This window comes from Nyctereutes procyonoides, unplaced genomic scaffold (genome assembly GCF_905146905.1).
Source record: "Nyctereutes procyonoides isolate TBG_1078 unplaced genomic scaffold, NYPRO_anot_genome, whole genome shotgun sequence".
NCBI classification, from domain to species: Eukaryota; Metazoa; Chordata; class Mammalia; order Carnivora; family Canidae; genus Nyctereutes; species Nyctereutes procyonoides.
The window spans coordinates 33649928-33669558 of record NW_026575134.1 but is presented as its reverse complement, the minus strand read 5'-3'; the positions used below and the strand labels follow the sequence as shown (position 1 = coordinate 33669558).

The window sequence follows — 19631 nt, the reverse complement described above, 5'->3', positions numbered from 1 at the left end:
TATTAAAATGTTTCAAAAAAAAACTTTCTTGTGCCCGTGCCAAGCTCCCACTTGGCCAGGCTATCAGGTTATTCAACCCTGCTGCAGCCTGAGTCTCCTTTTCTTGCATGAGTGCACGACATACAATTTAAGCAGGGAAGTCATATGACAACCGATGATGACATGTGCCTTCTACCATGATGATCCCCTACTTAAATTCTACTTAAAACAGTGAATAAATGTATTTCCTTGTTTACAAAACTCACATACACACGTATTTTCTCATACACATCCTGTTCCCTCTTTGGAACTTCTGGACTCTGAGAGGCCACCCTCTCCTAATTTTGCTTCTAGTTTTTTTGACCGAAATTTCAGTCTTGAATCTTTTCCACTACCTCTTATAAATCTGAGGTCGTCAGGGTTGGACTGAGACCCTGCTGTGTGCTCCCTGGGAGAGGACCCTGAAGGTGCTTAGTTTTGCCTTGGGGTTATTCTCCATCCCTGACCACTCTTCCTTGATCTTCATATTCATACCCAACTGATGGCTGGAAACTGTGTCCTAAAGGCATCTTGAATTCAAAATGCATCCAAATCTCATCTCCAGTATCCAACTGCATTTCCTGCAAATTTTTCTTCATAAATGAAGCCAGAAACCTCGGAATCGAGGTCTCCATGCTGCCTGTGTTAATTCCTGTGTCACCCGTCTCTACCTATCTGCCACATGACTGCTGGAGACCTGGTGGGTTTACCTCTCCGGCCTTATGTTTAATTTGTCCCCTTTCTCATCATCCTTCCTGGAATAGAGTATGACTGCAACTGCCGCCTTGCAACCACGAGGTATCCTTCATGATTAAAGCTTTGTGCTAAGGATGGTAGAACAGAAAGTTGGAAGGAATCTGGAATGTAGACACCACTGTTAATCAGTCCTCAACTAGTTACTTCTGGCTTTTCACAAGAGAAAAATAACCCCTCATCGATTTGCTGCTATTTAGGTATTGGTCTCATCCTGATACATCAAGCTTTAGACAAATGAGTCAAAAAATAGGTGGTGGTCTCAAAGGATCTCAGAACCAGAAATGGCCTTCACTCTACAAAAGCATAAGCTGGCCAACTGTTAGATTCCTTCTATGTGTGAATATACATTCTTGCCAATGAAATAACTCTTGAGAGTCTTATCAATTAATCAGTCACCTCTTGGTTTGAACAACAGGTCATTCATTCAACATACTAAGAGAATGTGAATTTAGAGGAAAGGATAAATAAGCTTGAAGTATTCTAAGGAGCAAAAAGTGGCTGGGGTTGTGGGGGAGATTTGGGGCATCATGAGTACTTTGGGAACTGACAAGAGAGGTCAACCAGAAAGGATAAAGAAGCAAAAATGGCAAGGGATCTTAGGAATAGCTTTAAGTTTCAACATTAACTAGCTCTAAATTATTAATTGGTAAAGTATATTTTTTAAAAAATCAGTAGGTTCTTGGGACACCTGGGTGGCTCAGCGATTGAGCATCTGCTTTTGGCTCAGGGCGTGATCCAGGAGTCCAGGGAAGGAGGTCCACATCAGGCTCCCCCCATGGAGCCTGCTTCTCCTTCTGCCTATGTCTCTGCCTCTCTCCCTCTGCGTCTCTCGTGAATTAAAAAAAAAAAAAAAATCAACAGGTTCTTTTTAAAAAGGAAGAGATAAGCATAATAGAAGGATTTGGTAGCCTGATGATAAAATTAAAAAACAAACAATAAAACCCCAACCAAACAAGAAAAACTACTTACTCCATTTCAGAACATTCTGACATGTGCCAATATGAAAGGGTCTTTGGGGTCCCTGAGGGCACTGCTTAACCCCATATACATTTCCCTCTTTCTACAGTTTTCCCTAGAAAAGAAGTATCCTTGGGGAAAATGGAAGGCAAAGCATACGATAGGATATAGTCACAGCCAAGAAATAACTTTGAATGGGCCTCTGGCAACAGGATAATGAATTTCCATTTCATCTTCCATCTTGACAGCAAAGGCTGATTAATATTAGTTTATGGAAAATAGGCAATTACACAAAATACAGGATCAGAACCAAAACTCGTTTTTAAAATGTGAGTTTTTGCCACTTGGAGGATTTCATTCCAAACTCTCAATTATATAATTACAAAAAAAAAATCCATGTTTCAGGAAAACATACTTAATCTTAACATAAAATTCATGTCACTTATCACAAAGTTAGACAATCAAGTGTATAAAGCAGAAACAAAACAGAAGCAGTATTTACAAATTTAGACTACATGAGACATCGTGAAGACTTGTTAATAAACAACACAATACATACTTTTACACACTACATTGTCAAAAGTGATGCATCTGTGAACAGTATGACAAAGGTCATAACGTTAAAGACTTTAAGTTCAAGGTTGTCATGTTGAAGATTTTAAAATAAATTCAAGGTTGGTAGAGTTGAAGACTAAATGCAAGGCCAAGGTCATAGTGATAAAGACTTTAAGGTCAAGGTCGTAGTGATGAAAACTTTAAATTCAAGGACAGATTGTCTAAGAAAGGACAAACAACTAGCATTCAAGCTGTTTTAGTCGATTAGTTCCCTGTGAGTACAAAATATATAGGAATTACTAAATGGATTAGCCTAATTATAAATTCTGTTCATTTCTAAGTAATTCACAACTGCAAGAAGTCTTTTCACAGAATCATCCAGTCACATAGTTTCTCTCTATCCTTGTGTAGGTATTTCTGCTACATTTTCAATCCTTATTCAAAACAATCCCCTCCATTTCCACATTTATAGAAGTATAAAATATTTTGAAACAAAGAAATGTCTGTTCTGTAGCTAGAGAATTATTCTCCCACTGACTTCTAGAAGAGAGAGAGAAAGAAAAAAAGACTCCCATTTCCTCCTCTACTTCAAAAACACAAAGCAAACCAAAACGATCCAATTCCTAACGTAGTGTCGCATAGAACCCAGGGCCTGTAACAATATTTCATGCTAGTTTTCCTGCTATATGCGGAGAACGAACAATTTAGTTATTTACATTATTGGGAAATCTATTTAACGGACTGGATTCGCGCCAGGGCTTCCATCAGCACGGCTTCCCTAAAAAAGGCGAGAGCATCTGCGTCTGCGAATGGGAACATCAAAGACTCTCCTCCGTCTCTCTTCCTCATCATCTTCATCAGACTCGTCCATATCTGCCGAGTCATCATCGTCGTCGTCTTCCTCCTCCTCCTCCTCCTCCTCTTCCATCTCTTCATATTCATCAGGACCCATCTCCTTGAAAGAGAAAACAATCTTTTGATAAGGACTTCCATCAGTTTTTTAATACTTATTTTATGCAATTTTTCATTTATCTAGAATCTAAACAACTGGACATGCCAAATATGAATTTTTATAGAGTTGAGCCATGTATTTTCATAAATGCACATGCTGATGCAAATTCTAGAGTGTATATACATATATCACGTCTTAAAATGCTCAGTGATTTTAATGGTAAATCTATTTCATTATTAACACAGTACTTATATTTTACATGGTAATGGATAATTTGTACAAGGCAGCCAACAGACCACTCCTAACAACCCAAGATAAAATTTTACTGAATTTTAGTGTACTAAGTAACAATTCTTTGTTAATCTATATCCTTACAGAAAAGGACTCAAAAATATTAATAAGGTATGACCTCTACTGGTAACTTTTATGTACTGTCCAGAGGCCTAAGAGATGCCTCAATGAGCTCCTACTATAAAGACCCATCATTTCAGTTCAACTACGGGGGCAGCCTCTACTCTGAAATTAACTTGTTGAAGGTTCTCAGAATAGGGCAACAGTGAGGTTGAACACACAATATCTGAACATCTCATGGAAACTTCAATTCTGTTTAAGTCGTGTCTCTAAGTGAGTCTTAGTCTGACAATTTTTGCCTCTCATACATTTGAGGACTCAATGAGAGGAGTCACTCACTATATTGGAGAGAGTTCTGAATAGCAAGGAGCTCCTAGCTGGTGATGTGGGAAATAATTGGGAAAAACGTGGGACGTGTTGTCAGCAAAAGTCCTTTCCCCGAGGCCTCTATGGCATCACATATCCAGCACTCACTACCCTCTGATCTCATCTCTCACCACTCTCCCCTGGCCACGGCATTCCAACTACACTGGCCTCCTTGCAGTTCTTCACATATGCCAAACATTAGTATGTTTATGTAACATTAGTGTTTCAGGGCCTTTGCATTTTCTGTTCTTTCGGTTGGAACATCCTTCTGCCACATATATCCACCTGGCTCCTTCTACTTCTTTCAAGTCTTAACACAAATGTCGCCAAGGCCTTCCCCGACACATCTTTATATTAGAACAACCCAACAGGACACTCCTGATATATCCTTTACTCTGATTTTTCTCCAGAGCACTTATCACTACTTGGTGTAACTAGATAATGTTTATTTGCTACCTTTATCTCTTCCAACTAGAATGTAAATTCCAAGGCAGAGTTTTTGTTTTTCTTTTTTTAATTTCCTCAACTTTCTTCTTTTTTTTTTTATTGAGGTATAATTGACATACAACATTACATTCATTTGCTCCAGGCATACAACATAATGATTTGATATTCATATATATTACAAAATGATCACCACAATAAGTCCAGTTAACATCCATCACCGTACATAGTTACAGAATGTTTTTTTGTGATGAGAACTTTTATGATTTATTCTCTTCGCAACTTTCAGATATGCAATGCAGTATTTACTATAGTCACCGTGCTGTACAGTACATCCCCGAAGGCAGACTCTGGCTGTATTGGTCACTGCATTTCCCCCAGCACCTCGTAGGTACTCAATAGATATTTGTTGAGCAAGCAAATTAATTAACGTGGGAGAAAAAAACTGTTCCTTAGGAGTTGTCAAAGGATTGTCACTTAGGATTTATTATAACACTAATAACAGCAACATTAACAACAATCATAGAAAATATACATAAATATGACATGATATTCCATTATTTTTATTTTTTGATTTTTTGAATCTAGGGAATGAAGACTTTAAAATTCAGTAGAAGGTTCAAAACGGGCAAGGGGGAGGCTTAGGAAATCCTAAAACATTAAATTCAGGTAGTATGATCATTAGTCATCTTGTTGAAGAAGGAAGCAGAAAAAATGTTAAGGAAGTTAGTGTGGCTAAAGAGGGAGACTGCTGATGATCTCAGATAAAAATGTACATACAGAAGCAGCAGATGGAAAGAGGCACACACAGGTAAGAATGGAAATAAATAAGCAGCAGGAACCTCTAAAGTGTCCAAAAGCAAACAACAAACCACCTAAAGCAAGAGAAGGCTTAAGACCAACCAAAAGTATATTTTGTAGTGACATTCAAAGTATAAAGCAAAAGGAAGTATTAAGTACAATAATTATCATATGGGTCAGGGCACAAAAATTCAGTTTCCATATCAAGAAAACTAATATTTCAACAGGAAAGGTACAATACAAATACAACACCATACAAATACAATCCCCACTGCCTCTTTCATGTTGATTAGATGTAAGTCCAGAATTCTCATTTCTTTTTATTGATATCTCATCCTTGAGAGAGAGAAACATTTTCCACAAGGTAGGTCAAGATTTTATATGCTTATGTGTGGTTGGGAGGAAATTAAAACTCTAAATAAGTAAGAACATAGTTAAGAGGGTTGAACATGTAATGAGTTTATTATTATAATTTAAAATTATAAATTTAAAAATCGTAAATTTTAAAAAAAGAGTAGTATTATAAAACTTCTCAGTTTTCATTTCTAACATGATAAATATTGATATAACCCACATCAACAAGAGTTCTTTGGAGTCCTCAATAACTTTTAAAAGCTTAAGGGAGCCATGAGACTGAAAAATTTGAGAACTACGTTCTAAATTAAAGACTCCTTTATACCCATCCTAACAAACATTAAAAACAAATCTCAACAGGATCAAGCTGACCCCATAGTAAATCGCCTACCCAAACAAACCTCAACATTCTTTACACTTTAGGTCGGGAATATTAGCAACTTTAGGACAAGAAATATTATCGAGGGGAGAGATTTCATAATAATAAAAGAAAGCACTTCATTAAAAAGACATAATAATCCTAAACATATTTGCATATAATTATAGTGCTTCAAAACACATGAAGCATATCTGATAAAATTTAAAAGAGAAATAGACAGAATTGTAATTATGGTTGGAGATTTCAACAATCATCTTTCAGAGAACAAAGACAAAAAAAATTATCAGTTAATATATAGAAGACTTCAAAAACAGTCAACCAATTTGAACTTTCATTTATAGAATAATATTCCCACAAATAGCAGAATATACATTCTTTTCAAATACACAGGGATTAGTTACCAAGATAGATCATAGTGCTAGGACATAAAAACCTTTAAAAGGATTGAAATTACACACAGTGAGTTCTCTAACCATAACAAAATTAGAAATCAGTGAACAAAAGTTAACTGGAAAGCCTCCAAATGATTGAAAATTTACACATTTCTAGAAAAGTTACAGATCAAAATTAAATTACAAGGGAAATCTCAGAATATTTTAATTAAATGGTAATGAAAACAACACATCAAAATTTATGAAATATAGCCAAATAGTGCTTTAGAGAAAAGAAAGGCCGAAAAGCAATAATCTAAACTTCTACCTTAAGAAGCTGGTAAAAAAAGCAAATGAACCCCAAAGTAAGTAGGAAGAGAGAAATAAATAAGACTGCAGAAAACAATGAGATAGAAAATGAGCAAACAATAGATAAAACCAGTGAAACCCAAAGTTGTTCTTGCAAATGACTAATAAAAGAAATAACTCCTTGGGTAAACTCATCATTATTAGGAGCACAAAAGGATATATGACTATAGTTCTTACAGCCATTAAATGGATATCAAGGGAATATTATAAATAATTATATGCCAATAAATTCAACATTTTGAAAAAATGGACAAATCCCTTGAAAGACACAAATGACCAAAAGTGAAATATGAAGAAATAAAAAATATATGAAAGAAATTAAACTCCCATTTTAAACATTCCCACAGAGAACTCTAGCCCCAGATGGCTTCACTAATGAGCTATATCAAACCATCATGGATGATACCAATCTCAGACAGAAACTGGACTAGTCAAAAACAGGAGACTGTTACAGAAGTAACAAGTTCCTGGTCCTGGAAATATACAGTAGAAAGCATTCCTCCATTGGGAGGGAAGCTCACTTCCAAACCCGGACTATAGATCCTTTTCACCAGATATGCAAGCATAATGGCCTGAAGTCTCTTATCATTCTTCTGTTTCCAAACTGGGGTTGGGAACGTGTCAGCTCTGGATCAGACTAATCCTACATCCATCTTCCCAGGAGCCAGAGGGCCTTTTCTCAACATTTAACACCTACAACTCAGTCACATCCTGGGTATACAAGTCATATTTTATCTCTGTTGTATAGTTGGAGCCTCATAATTCCCTAATCATTTTATAATCCATAAGATTGGGGTACTACTACTATCATAAGGTAATCCAAAAATGAGATTTTAAATTATACTTAGTTGACTTAGGAAATGATCCCAAAGAGAGATGACTACAAAGAGGATTTAATGGATAGACTTGTACTTTTAGTAGTCTCTCTCTAGAATATTTCTATTACAAAATTGGGATTTTTAGCAAAAACACTGCATGAAATTCTTTTTCTAATCTTAATGAAACAAAATAAAGCCTATTCTAACTGGTCTAGTGTGGTGTTTCTCATTAGGCCATAGAACTTTTTTTGGAAATGGTGGAAAAGAGGCTGAACCTTTAAAACCAGTAACTACTCTACATGATACTATCATAGTAGATATGTGTCACTATACACTTGTCCAAACCCAAAAAACATACAACATCAAGAGTGAACTCTAATGTAGACTATGGATTTTGGGTGATTATGATGTTCCAATGTAGGTTCAACAACTGTAACAAAGATACCACTCTGATGGGAGATGCTGATAATGAGGAAGTCTGTGCATGCATAGGGGAAAGGGGTGTTTGGAAAATTTCTGTACCTTCTGCTCAATTTTCTGTGAATCTAAAACTGCTCAAAAATGATGTCTATTAAAAATAAAAACAAAGCAAACATAAAACAGCTAACAGTAGAGTTACTCTGATTGAAGTGTATGGAGTCTAGCTTACTTATTATCCACCACCCCCACATATTCACATGGCCCCCTCCCCCCACGGTATTTCCTCAGAATCTCTAGGGTTCTCTGGAACGCCATTTGTAAACCAGTTGTCTGGCTAATGAACAAAATCCCTCTGTGGAGTTAATTCTACAAAGTCATGGAAATCAGTCCCAGAGGAAAATTTAACTCACCAATCGGGCTATAGACACCCTGAATGTTGGACAAGCCATATGGAATCGGGGAATAGCAACATTAAAGATCTTGTCTTTAAAGTAAAGAAAATGGAAGGTATAATATCCTTCCATATATCCTGATGTTGTAGAAAATGTGGTACAACTTGTGTATTCATATACCCGACCTGGGCTGATGATTGGAAATTCACCTGTGGAGAAAACAGTAGTAAGAAACCAAAGTATAAAATTCATTTCTTCATCACAGCAAATAAGATATGTCCTCTTTGAGATTATGTAAACTATGTTAAACTATGTTAAACAGCTAATAATATGTTAACCATGTAAAACAGCTAAATGAACACTTAGAAAAAAAAAATCTAAAGCACCCTAATAATCCTAATCTTTCAAAAAAGCTGACCGTCAATGACAATCAGAGCTAATGATGATTGATTGAAATTCACAAAAATCTGTGCTGCTGATTTTACTATTTTCCCCAAATTTCAAAAAGATAACCAATATGAAATTTATTTTCTTCTGCCTGGTAACCCTACAGAATATAACAGCTAAAAAAGATGAAGAATTTAAGAAGCAAACAAGGAACTCAGGTGATCCACAGAATGAAAACTCAATCCCTGAATAATTTGCTATGATTTTAGAAAATTTCATGTTTAAGGTACTAAACTTAAGAGAATAATGACGTTTACACATTATATTTGTGAAGCAAAGTATTGGACTTACAAGAAGCTTAGAATCTATGATATCTTTTACACTATAAACACAGCTATTAAAAGATAAAGTCTTGGATATAAGGGTGGCTCAGTTGGTTAAGCATCCAACTCCTAAAAAAATAAAAAAAAAATAAAATAAAATAAAAATAAATTAAAAAAGCATCCAACTCCTGATTTTGGCTCAGGTCATGATGATCTCATGGGTCGTGAAATCCAGTTCCATGTCAGGCTCTATGCAAAGCGGATGTCTGCTTGAGATTCTCCATCTCCCTCTCTCTGTGCCCCTCTCCCTACTTGTGTTTATGCTCTCTTTAATAAATAAATAGATCTTAAAAAAAAAAAAGATACATTCTTATCCACTAACTACATTGTGCCTTTTCCAAGCTATATGTCACATACATGCTCTCCAAAATGTCTTAGAGGCAACGGATATATAAACCCAAATCTCGAATTACATACCAACTACTCCAGGTCCTTGAACTTCTTCTACATCACCTTTAGCATTTGTTATTCTCCAATAGCGACTGTCCAACTGACAAGCCTTCTCAGGAAGTGCATCCTTTGACATTTCAATCCTGGAGAATGAGGCAGTAGAGACACAAATCTGGCCTGATTTTGTTTCTTTTCCTTAAGAGCTACAATTGTTGAACTAACGTCTGTGCTAACCAGCTATTTCTGTAAGTTCTCAAAGATGTGGGCCTGATTAGCTTGACTCTCCCACAGAAATGCCTTTACTCAATTTGCACACTTGACTTGCTGTGAGAATCAACAACAGAAAGGGCGACATAAACTTTTATGAACACACTGGTGATCATTTTTTGCTGTTCAAGGAAAGATCAATGTACGAAATACTTTCTAGAATATAGTGCAATGAAAATTTGTGTTTTTTTTGGAAAAATTTATTAAAAAACCAAGACTGAAGACAATTCCCTTTTTTTCCATTAACTTCTAGAAAGCTCAAAGAAAAATGTCACCAGTCAGTTACTAGGGTTACACCTTAATAAGTTTATTTAATAGTACTGGGATTATTACACCTTAAATATTTATTAAAGTTTTAATTTGGAAATGGGTAGGCTAAATAAAATTTAAAATGCATGGCTTTATCTTGAACAATTTGATAGCTTCTAGAATGCAGCTCTCACAGAGTTTTCATGATAATTATAACTTAAGTGTCCACCTCACAAAGTAGCTGGCACAATTCTTTAATCAGTACATTTGCAAGAAATAACATAAGTAACTTGAAAGCTATTGTAAACCCAAGGTACTAGATTATAAATTATACTTTTTAAAATTATAAAATTATATTACATTATAAAAAATGTTGTTATCCACCTTCCTCCACACCTCAACAAAAAGCTGTCTTTCAAAATGTGTTTGGTGTACTGTGTCAAAGGGGGCAATAACAACACATCCACAGGCTGTGTCCCATTTACATCTCTCACCTGATTCGGTATGTGAAGAAGTAGTGCGGTGGGTGGACAGAGCTAAGTTCTGGCAGAAACGATGTAGAAACTGAAACCGTAATGTCCCCAGTTGTTGCCACACACTCTGGATCGTGAACATATCTAGGTAATTTTAAAACAGTTAAACATTTTTTAATCAACTAACTTCAAGTCCATAAAATAAAAGATATCAAGATACAATGTGAAATACTTCTACTTTACCTTAGGATCAAAAGTTTAAACCATATTTAGGAACTTAAAGGTATAGTCCTATGAAGCTTAGAAGAAAATGATAAATTACAAGCAAACCAGAAAACCTCGAAGACTTCAGATCAGTAATGATAATAGTCAAGGCTCAATGATCAATGGTTTGAAAACTGATTCAGTAATGAAACTGGAAAAAGAGCTTCTCTCAGTTTTCAGAGCCAGGAAACTTTTGGGACATCTGAAAACCCTACCAACTGTGGCTCTGACAATAAAATGCATTGGTATGTTATTCTAGAGACTTCTAATTCATAATTAATCCATCATTTCTGCCAATCAGGCTACTATGAGCCAATATTACCTCTAATACTATCTATAATACCTGGACGTTTCATTTAAAGATGATAGATAGGGGATCCCTGGGTGGCTCAGCGGTTTAGCGCCTGTCTTTGGCCCAGGGCGTGATCCCGGAGTCCCGGGAACGAGTCCCACATCAGGCTCCCTGCATCTCCCTCTGCCTGTGTCTCTGCCTCTCTCTCTCTGTGTCTCTCATGAATAAATAAATAAAATCTTAAAAAAAAATAAAGATGATAGATAATATTCGCCAGGAGTTAACAATTATTGACTTGCTATTCACGATAAATCCATTAACTGGCAAACAGCCTCCCTCCCCTCCGCCCACCCCCCCAAAAGAAAGAAACTATACTATAAAGCTATAGCTTTGAAATCAAAATCATTTTTTTCTCTGGATCCTTCAAAACAAGAAATATATTGGCTATTCAAGTGTTTGAATGTAGCTTTAAAGTGAGAATAACACAGTGACATTTAAGATAATGAGAGGTTCTGTCATTAATCTTCTTTGAAACTTCATCTCAAGATCTGTCACTAATTTTTTTTTTTCTGTTTACAATCATTTTATTAATTCAAAAAGTCCTGGGTGAAATACCTGAAAATTTGGTCTCTGATGATTGGGAAGCCACCCGATACAACATTGTTGACATAAGAAGTAAACCAGTCAGTAAAAGTAGCACCTATAAACCAGGGAGGGGTGGGGAGGAAGAAAAGAACAAATAATTTTCATAAAATCTATACAGGAAACAAGGAAACAATGATATTTTACTATGCTTAAGATATAAGATCAAAATTAGAAACACATAATTCTACTAGTCCATTATCAGGTCAATTTCTATTCTCAATTCTATTCATCTCCTTCCCAACTACCTTGCTAGGGAATCCTCCATCTACCTTCAAACTACTTTTTACACTTATAATTAAATAGACTTTTAAACTTTATTTAGTGCTGGTCCAGAATGCAAAGCTTTCTTCTGTCTATAATTTCTAGAACATATGGAACAAAGAAAGACACAGATACAGCAAGGTCTAGGAAGAAACTACAGGAAAAATATCAGCAGCTATCCTCAGATGGTCAGGATATATACCCTTGGTCCAGCTACCTCCTGACTTATGCACAAAATTCTGGCAAAAGCCAGGCTCAGTCCGGGCATCTAACAGGGGTATGGCACAGTACAGTTCTGGGCATCAGACAATTCCAAAGTAGTCTAGCTGCACCACTACCGACTCAAATGCATAATGACCCTCCATATTCTCAGTGACCAGCTCGAAGTTCAGTCCAGACCTGACCACACGTCTGTGATCTAGTGAGTGGATCAATGACAAGTATTTATGTGAATTATGTTTGCCACTTCTAGGTAATATGACGTAACTTTCTCATACCCCCACATCTATTATTAATACATCTCAGTGCCCAGCAGTATGAATCCCTGAACCAATGTTATTCAGTGAATTTCTCTGTAACCTTGTTTCTATTAACACAGTTCTCACACTCTGCCATGCTGAACATCGGAGCTAAATTTATAGTATTTACTTACTATTCTATTTAAGGAATAGTAGAAGATACAATTTAAGCTTGGATCTTAGGGTTTATAGTTTTAAAATTTTAAAGGCATCAACTGAGAGAAGGTAAGCTATAATAGTTGGCTTTTAGCATCTACTAATGAATGGTCAATCCTAACTCTTTGCTTATTGAATGTTCTACTCAAATGATCACCTACCATCTATCCACTCTGAACAAGATACTAAGGAGGCACATGAATAATGTCAATAAAATTCACAGAAGCTATAATTTTGTTTTTGGAACTAGTAATTTCCCTGTAAAGTTTAAAATATCATTTTGTATATTTCATGGAATAAAATGTTAGAGTAAAAAAACCCACAAATTTTTCATGGTTTACATAAAAATGAAACTGGTATGGTGTATTTTAAGGTACTTCAATTTATAACAATACATACCCAAGTGTGTTCTTTAAAATGAGGAGTCTTCTCCATGCAGTCTTTACCACTCAACTTACCTGAACACAGATTCTGGTTTTCTCAAATATCTGTTAATAATTCACTGAACACTTGGGAGATTCCATCTTGTGTTTAACCAAAAATTCCAAGAAAGTCAAACTTAGTTGAATCAAGATGTAATTTATACATTCCAAGGTAGTTTACCTTTTAAAGTAAGCCTATAGCTTGGCATCTCTTTGGTAGCACTGGGGTTTTACCAAGACAGCTTAAAGGAAGCTGCTTTCTTGTCTCTCCTCTCAGCACTAACATCCCATCTCATCTCTCCTCCCTCAGTAGGTCTCAGATCTTTTGATTTGCTCTCTTATTCCAGAAGAAATCCCAGCTACCAGAAGAGTATTCATCAGATCTCTGCTGTAGCAGTGGGGCCTTCCACACCATGTCAGGCCAGTATCAAACCAAGAGTGAGGAACTCACAGAGTTTGGCTAGCATTTACCTTAGAGTTCAGGCAGCCTTTAGTTTGTAAATTAGTAGCACCACTGTTCTAGAGCCATGGTGATCATGTCTGAAGGTACGTGCTATGCAAAGATGCCAAACAGGACAGTGAGCAGGGGCATAACTCCCAGGGGGCACTTAACTTGAAAACCATATGCCAAAAAAAACAAAAAAACAAAACAAACAAACAAAAAAAACCCCAAAAAAACCCCAACAAAAAACAACAAAAAAAACATAGGTAAACATGAATCATGGGGAGCTAAAAGCTGGAGGCTAAGTTGAACAGTTTTTTATAACTTAGCATGTAGGGAAAGCTTCCACGTTGTGAAAAATACCTTAAGCCTGGAATGTGTTACAGTATGGAACAAATGAACAGTACTACTCTGTTCAAGGTTCCAATTAGGAGATATAATTAAATGCAGACACTTCAGCTTACAAGCCCCTTGACTATTAATACATGGGGAAGTTTAATATGTGCCTTTGAAAACCAGAATGGATAGTCAGGAAGCCTCTCTTAAGTGAGCAAAATCTAAGCAAAACAGGACTGGATGAACAGCAAAGGGGTGAGCTGCAATTGCATACAGACAGGATTGTTCTCAAAATCCTATAGAAATACCTTTGAAGGCCAAGAAAAAGTTGTGCCAAAGAGTTTATGGAGCTCAGTTTACACTGGTCTTTGAAGCCTGCTGTTCTGAGATCTCTAGTGTGATTTATCACTGTTTTACCACAACTTTATAGGCATAAAGTTGTTTTATCCATCTGTCTCCAATAATGTATTAATATGATTGATGGAAAATGCATCCATGTGTAAGACAGCTATATATACATTCAGAGTAATTCTATTCATGAAGTTCTATAGCAGAGTCCTAAGAGTACAAGATTATATAGAACATGGCTTTTTTCCAAATAGAAAACAAATTCAAAGTACAGGAGCTATTTGAATGAGAGCCTAGATATACTATTTTATAAACCAGCAAGCCTTAAAAAAGACAAGTATAAACTGCCAGCTAATCAAGTAACTGCAATGTTTTTATCAACTTAATTTTTTTGACCAGGAAGAAGAAAGGAAAAGGAAGACTATTCTTTCTCCTACCTATGATAAACATGTCAATAGCAGCTGGATTTCGAGCCATTTGGTCCTAGGTGAGAAAAAGAATATCATAATTGAGAAAAAGACATTTTACTTAATTTCTCATTGTTCATTATCTGTATCTTTCCCTGGAGACAAAGCAGAATAGATAAAAATAACAAGTGCTCTAACCATCACTTGGACATTACTCATACTTTTCAGTCCCTGCTCTTATAATTTCTATATTTAGGTCCTTTCTAGAAAGTCCTTAGAAGAGTGCCAGGCACTTCTCAATAACAGTCAAAATGCTCATGTACTGTCATGACTGTTACAGTGAACTAAAAAATTATCCTTTAAGTTAGGAAGTTCAAGTAAGAAGATATATAACCTATTAAGAAAGGGCTTTAGATTCAGTCAAAAGACTTGAACATTTCTAGGTTGGTCACTTTTCTCACTAAATAGAAGGACCAAGCTATCATCATACAACTTTACAGAAATATCAAGTCAAAAATGAGCTAACAGACATGAAAATACTTAGAAAAAAAATTATGAAAGCTCTTTAAATACTTTCAGTGTTATATGGAGTCACATGTCTCAGGTATCCATGATTTTCTATTTTAAATTCTTCTTTTGGGAAGCCTGGGTGGCTCAGTGGTTGAGCATCTGCTTTTGACTCAGGGCGTGGTCCTGGAGTCCCAGGATGGAGTCCCGCTTCAGGCTCCCTGCATGGAAGCCTGCTTCTCCTTCTGCCTATGTCTCTGCCTCTCTCTCCTTCCTCCTCTCTCTCTCTCTCTCTGTGTGTCTCTTGTGAATAAATAAAATCTTTAAAAAATATATAAATAAATTCCTCTTTTAAGTTAAAAGTTCACATTTGGGCAAAAATGAAGCCAGAAGATCTACAATTTAGAAATTACAAAAACCGAAGAAAAAAAAATGAAACCAAATACATTTTCTGTGATCATATTAAAATCATAACAAAAGCTTCCTTAAAAAAGATCCAGTTTTCAACAACTCAACTAACTAAAGTTTAAAAAGTTTCCTTTGCACACAGAACTTGAGTCAAATGATGCTTAAAGGCTAAATTTTTAAAGTCAGAAATGTATATTACAATTACTTCAACAAAATCTCATTATGTTTTCCTTAAACTTAAATTGCCTTAACACATATCACAGCCTTCCCTCTGTGTGCACAATGATCTGCATTGTTTGTCCACAGATTAAATTTTCCTTTGGCATTCTGTAATGTCAGAATATCATTGCCGAATTAGCCCTATAATTAGGTGGATCTATAGTCAAATTGTATAATGCTCTATACCCATTCTACAGCCCTGAAAACTTCTGCACACATTTATACACTCATCAGAACACATCTTACAGCCGCATTTAAACACACTTCCTACTTACTGGACATTGGTAGAAAACTTCATTTTTGTTTCGGCCTTCTGCAGCTTCCACTGCTATGTACTGACTCAAACCAGTATGTATGCAAAAAGTTAAAGGGAGACAGTATTTCAATCCCTGTCTCTGCTGGAAGCCTCCGGCAGCTGTATCGACATCTAACAAATCTTCAGAACGATAGTGATTGGATAGCGCCATACTTCCCAACAACCTGAGAGCAGAGACAAAAATATTAATCAATTCCAGTGCTAAAGAGCTGTGCTTCATCTTTTTGATGAATGATAATTTCCCGACAGCTTTATAAGAATTAACATGTCAATCACCAAAAACACCACAATTTATTTACGAAGTCAAACTCTTGAGTGGAAAGATTTCTTCACACACAAAGAGATACCATGTTCCATTAAGAATAATGCAAAGTTCTCCCTAAGTTTTTATGAGCTTTTCATAGGCACAATATCTTCAAAATAGCTTAATTTTAATTTTCATAAAAGAACAGAAGGGTAGACTCAAAGTATATAGCTTTTAACACTGTGAATGAATTTGACAGCTACTGCATGGTCTGCTTTTTCCAAAAGGTTCCCCAATGAGTACTTCCTCTTAAAAACAGGCCATTCAATTACAGGCTATGCCTGAATAGAACAAAACTCTTATTTTCTTTAGTGTATATAGCTCTGAACAAATTATTGCTTTTTATATGTATGGTATATAGAATTTACATTAAACTCTCAAAAACAATTTACCTGGTCTATAATAGGATAAAGACTTCAAGGGTTCTGAACAGTTTTACTTAAAAAACACTCACACACACATCCACCCTATGTACCACAGCACCCACCCAACCCCAATCAGACTTAATTTTAAGTATAAGGATGTGCTGATCGAAGTGCTGTTTTTATGAGACATTTATTTTGGGAAAATCAAATTCAAGCAACAGATTCAGTCTTTTGGATTCTTACAGGGAAGAAGAGAGAATTCTTATACTCCTTTAATCTGTCAAGAGTAACTACACATCATAGCTGTTTATTTTCTTTCTGGGAAATGACTTGTGTCATTAAAAATAAGCCAAATGGCAAACCTTCTTACCCAGGAACCACTAACTTCTGACCATTGTGGATACGATATGAGCATCGATAATCATCAGGGAGTTTGCAACCGATCTGAGCTTCCACAGCATCTAGGTCTTCCTCTCGAGCACCCTCTGCAAATGCACAAAAAAGCAAATTATGAAGAAACAATAAGCCTTATATCTAAGGAAAAATATAATCTTCTGCTAGCCAGTGAAACAATGTAAGAACAAGTGAATTCTGTCCAAGTTGTACTGCTGAAACATAGGGAAATAAATTGAAAATTCAGAGCAACATTACTTCACTTTGGATTGGCTCTGACATTTGAAGCACGAAGAAGGAAACTCCTCTATTTCCTCTCAACAGGGAAGACACTGGCGCTCAGCAAAATACAGAAGAGTATGCAGCAGGGAGGTCCATAGTAATTATTTCACATTATGATGCAAACTTTAGGATTTTTCTTAATCCAACACACTCACATTTAAAACATATCTCTATTAAAACAAACTCTCCAGAAGTTCTCTAAATGGATGTTCAAGAGTCCTGACATAGTCTCTTAATGAGAAATAGAGGACATAGGTTTGGGCTGTGGGGAACCATTAACTTCAATCCAATTTTGCACATTTGTCAGCTCATCATTTATTCCAGCTTTCAAAGGAAGGAAGTGATGACAAATGCCAAGAGAAGAGATTCACTTCCAGTAATGGTTCACTAGGTTGTTAGAGTAAACTTTATGCTAAGAACTAGAAAAACAGAACAGAAAATTGGTCTCAAAGCTTCTGGAGTACCTCAAAGACAGCAAGAACTGGGGGCAAGGGGTAGTCAGAAGGACAGGGAAACGAGGTTAGCTGGGTGCTGGGAGCAACCTGTCTTTGAGGCAACTGCCAATTCTGAAAGCAAACCTGTGGCTGAGAAGCTGGGCAAAGCTTCCAGCAAGCAGTACTGAGAAAATTTTCTAACGCTGATGAAAACATCAAACCATAGATTCAAGAAGCCCCATGGAGAACAATTATAAAGAAAATCGTATCTAGACACATCCTTGGGAAACCACTGAAAATCAAAGACAAAGAGAAATCTTAAAAGCAGCCAACGAAGGGGAAACGCTGTGCGGTCACTTTCAAAAGAACAAGACTAACAGTTACATTTTCAACAGAAACAACAGAAGCAGAAAGAATGATAGCTTTAAAGTACTGAAAAAAAGAACTGTTGACTAGAATTCCACATCCACTGAATATATTTCAAAAGTATGGATGAAATACATACATTTTTGGACAAAAAAAAATCTGAAAAAATTCAGCAGTTAGCAGTACCTCACTTAAAAAATACACTAAAAGGAATTCTTCAGGCAGAAGAAAAATGATCCCAGATGAAAGCATGAAGATGTAGGAAGAAATAAAGAGCAATGAGAAAGGTAAATAAAGCAGGAAATCTAAAATAAAATGGAATATATAAAATAATGATAATAATGTTTCCAGGGATAGAAAACATGTTCAAAATTGAGATCACAAAAACTATAATACGAAAGGCAAGAGGTGATAATTGGAGTTAAAGTATTCTAGGGTTCTTTTATTATCCACGAAATAGTAAAAATACTAATTTACAATAGATTTTAATTAAGTCAGAGATGCATCCTTTAATCTTTAGGGCAAATCACTAAAAATGATAAATAAGAAAAAGATGTGCAGAATAAAAGATAATTAAGAAGAATAGAAAAAAAGGAATACTTGCTCAGGAGCACAAATAAGAAATAGGAACATGGTATACTTAAACCCAAATACATAATTACCCTACATATAAATAATCTAATGATTAGAAGACTGACAGACCAGCTAAAAAACAAAACACAATCATGTGTAAGAGGCACATCTAAGAAATGTATATACACAAAAGAAAGTTAAAAGAGCCTTACTAAAATCACACAAAATAGACCTTAAGGCACAGAGCATTATCAAAGGTAATGGACGGCTTTTTGTAATGGTAAAAAGGTGTACCTAATAACCCAGCTGCAAAATATATTTTTTAAAATAACAGAACTAAAATGGATAAAAGATATATTCACAACCATAGTTACTAGTTTTCTATTGTTATACTATTAGCGGCTTAAAGCAGCATGCATTTATTATCCCATAGTTTCTGAAGGTAAGAAGTCTGGGCATGACTGAATCAGATCCTCTGCTCAGGTCCCACAGGTTGAAATCACCACATCCAGTGTGGCTGCTTTCTCAGGTTAGGCATCTTATGCTAGCGGTCCTCACCCAAGTTCACTGGCTATTGTCAGAATTCATTTCCTTGTAGTCAGACGACTGGGGCCCTCAGCTCCTAGAAGCTACCCGCCATTCCCGATCACCTGGCCCTCATCACAACATGCCAGCTTGCTTTTTCAAAGCCAACAGGAGATACCCATGCTTTGAATGTCTCTGCCTTCTGGAAGGGCCCAGTTTTTAAGGGTTTGTCTGATTAGGGCAGGCCTGCTTAGGATAATTCCCCTTTTGATGAACTAATAACTCAAATTCAACCAATTTGGGACCTTAATTACATCTGCAAAGCCCATTCACCTTTGTCATCTGTTACCTAATAGCAGGACTGAAGTCAGTTATATCCACATACTGCTCACACTC

The 19631-nt window shown here is 36.0% G+C and overlaps 1 protein-coding gene across 1 annotated transcript in view; it reads right to left on the bottom strand.

The window, feature by feature from the left end:
• Window positions 1-2034: 2034 nt before the first annotated feature.
• The window catches only part of FBXO3 (F-box protein 3), a 29908-nt gene continuing 12311 nt past the window's right edge, over window positions 2035-19631 (bottom strand). Inside the window, exons 4-11 of the mRNA XM_055301006.1 lie at window positions 17033-17147; window positions 15953-16157; window positions 14574-14619; window positions 11624-11708; window positions 10474-10596; window positions 9491-9606; window positions 8322-8512; window positions 2035-3241 (exon numbers count right to left, since the gene is read on the bottom strand). Coding sequence (XP_055156981.1) covers window positions 3065-3241; window positions 8322-8512; window positions 9491-9606; window positions 10474-10596; window positions 11624-11708; window positions 14574-14619; window positions 15953-16157; window positions 17033-17147 — 1058 coding nt within the window. The 3' untranslated portion in view covers window positions 2035-3064. The remainder of the gene's footprint in view (window positions 3242-8321; window positions 8513-9490; window positions 9607-10473; window positions 10597-11623; window positions 11709-14573; window positions 14620-15952; window positions 16158-17032; window positions 17148-19631) is intronic.